The following is a 2,331-nucleotide window of genomic DNA, read 5'->3' as shown; positions in this document are numbered from 1 at the left end:
CACTCCTTTCATCTGGTCCCTACAACAACCTCATTTTCCAAGTGGGGAAACTGGGGCTCAGAGCGACTGAGTGACATAACCCTGGAACATGGGCTCCCAGGTATTTCCAAGTTACAGTTTAAGTTCTAGTCTGGCTACTTCCCAACAGCAAGTCTAAAGGGAAAATACTTAGTCTCTCTGAGTCCCAAGTTTCTACACCTGTAAAAGAAAAAACAATGACTATTATAGTGGAAGAAAAATACATTTGCAAAGATCTTAGCTTCAGGGCTAGTTCATATTAAATGCTCAGGAAAGAACAAGACTAAAATGTACTGAATAAAAGAGAGCAGGGCAAATGGCAAGAGCCTTGCCCACCCCTTCCAGAGGCCAGGAGAGCAGATGAAGTCGTAACTGACAGGTGAACTCTTACCCAGTTCCGGTCCACCCTCTTCCTGGTACCTCTGACTCCCACTGACTTTTCCACCAGGTGCAGCATTGCCCAGCTGTTGACTTGAGAGACTTCTGGAACACCATAGCCATTTGGTTCCCAGGGAGAGATCAACCCACATTCTCTCCCACATTACTCAGGGATTGAGACACTGCAAGGCATCTGCCCAAGGCCCACGGGGCTAGGGTGGCTGCCCTACAGGAGCGGGAAGGGAAGCTGCTAGTTTCGGTCTGTACTGATAAGCACTGCGCCAGACCTGGTCAGCCCCTGGGGAAGTGGCAACTTCCAGCCCACTTGCTTTTCAACACAAGCCCAGTCAGTCATGAAGGCCACTGACTTTATTAATCTAAAAAACTTTACAAGGACGACTGTTCTGCCAAAAAGGAGCCAAATGGCACCAAACAGACCAGAGATGAGGATGGGGGTGAAGGAAGGGCCAGGAATCCACTCAGGAAAGCTGGTAATTGTCACCAAGAACTGGCAGGGTAAGGAGAAGGAAGGGAGATGCATGCAAGAGTGAGAATTCCAAAAAAGTTGAAATGGCAATGGGAGAGAACTCCCAAAAGACCCTGGAGTACGTAGAAGGTGAGTACAACAACAGCAATCTTTTCCTTTGTAGAGGACAGGGAAGGAGTCCCCACTCAACTGCAAACTCAGAAGACTCAATGCTGGGGCTGGGGATTGACGGCACCCCAGACAGCATCACAAGAAGGCATCACACCATTCTCGGAGGCACCCAAAGCAGTCCCGGGACTGCTTGGCATTAGCGCCACATGTGTCCTTCAGCCATTCCCGGAAGAGGTCTTCATCTTTCTTTAGCACCAGAAACTGGCCAAGGACCACATAGGCCTGCAAAACAAAGGGCATACTACTAAGTGCTCTGCGGGGGCTAAGAGCAAGGTAGCCACTTCTGTGGCATTCAAAGCACACAAGCCTGGGAGGCAGGGCAGCTTCTGTCCCCACCTCATTTCCTACAAGTGGCCAGGCTCTAGCTGCCTCCTCAGATTATACACCACTCTCCACCCCACAACAAACAGGCTTACTTTTCCTCACTCCCAATCTGTAGTCTCCCATCCCCAGCCCTCCTCAGTACACGCAGCCACCCCACACCTTGTCAAAGCCCCTTTCCTCCAGCTTCTTGCCCAGGACTTCACCAATCCCGGCCAGGCTCCCCACTGGCTTTTCCCCCATGGGCTCTGCCACGAAGTCTCGGTGCTTTTGGGAGGTTGTCATCTTGATCAGGCTCAATCTGGGAATCTCAAGAAAAGGCAGGTTAGGGCTGAAGACCTGGACCTCGCCAAGGCCCACTGGCAATCTCAAACTAAGCGGAAGCTAGGCAACAAATATGACAGCTTGCTCGATCCCCTTCATTTCACAGAAGAGACAACTGGGGTCTGGGGGAAGTCACTGTACAGAAGAGAAGTCTCTTCTACGTTGGACCTCGCCAAGGCCCACTGGCAATCTCAAACTAAGCGGAAGCTAGGCAACAAATATGACGGCTTGCTCGATCCCCTTCATTTCACAGAAGAGACAACTGGGGTCTGGGGGAAGTCAGTGTACAGAAGAGAAGTCTCTTCTACGCCCCGCGGGGCCTGAGTCTTGGGACTGCCCCAGAGGAAATACTCTCCTACGCTAACAGGTGGCGCACGCGGGGCAGTGAAAAGATTCCCAGAGTTCAGCAGCCAGGGCCCGCCCTGAACTTGTCGCTTCCCCTGTGACCTTGGCTGGGCAAAGGCGGCACAGACTCTGCCTGGAACCACCGCCTGGTGGGAAAAGCAAACGCAGGGTCTTCGTGCCTTCCCCGCCCTCCTAGGCGCAGGCCCAGAGCGCCGCACGCCAGCTCCCGCAGCCCCGCGGGCTCCATGCCGCGCTCCCTCCCGCGGCCCCGCCCCCAGCACGCGCCG

At 53.4% G+C, this 2,331-nt stretch overlaps 1 protein-coding gene across 1 annotated transcript; it reads right to left on the bottom strand.

The window, feature by feature from the left end:
• Window positions 1–750: 750 nt before the first annotated feature.
• On the bottom strand, window positions 751–1,762 carry BANF1 (barrier to autointegration factor 1). Its single transcript, XM_008590247.1, has 2 exons — window positions 1,538–1,762; window positions 751–1,276 (listed from the first exon to the last, which is right to left on the bottom strand). The coding sequence occupies exons 1-2, from the start codon at window positions 1,658–1,660 to the stop codon at window positions 1,130–1,132; spliced, it is 270 nt and encodes an 89-aa protein (XP_008588469.1). The 5' UTR covers window positions 1,661–1,762; the 3' UTR covers window positions 751–1,129.
• Window positions 1,763–2,331: the final 569 nt, after the last annotated feature.

Source organism: Galeopterus variegatus, unplaced genomic scaffold (genome assembly GCF_000696425.1).
Source record: "Galeopterus variegatus unplaced genomic scaffold, G_variegatus-3.0.2 Scaffold5943, whole genome shotgun sequence".
NCBI lineage: Eukaryota > Metazoa > Chordata > Mammalia > Dermoptera > Cynocephalidae > Galeopterus > Galeopterus variegatus.
Note: the sequence above shows the minus strand (reverse complement) of the source record. Positions and strands in the feature narration are given on the sequence as shown.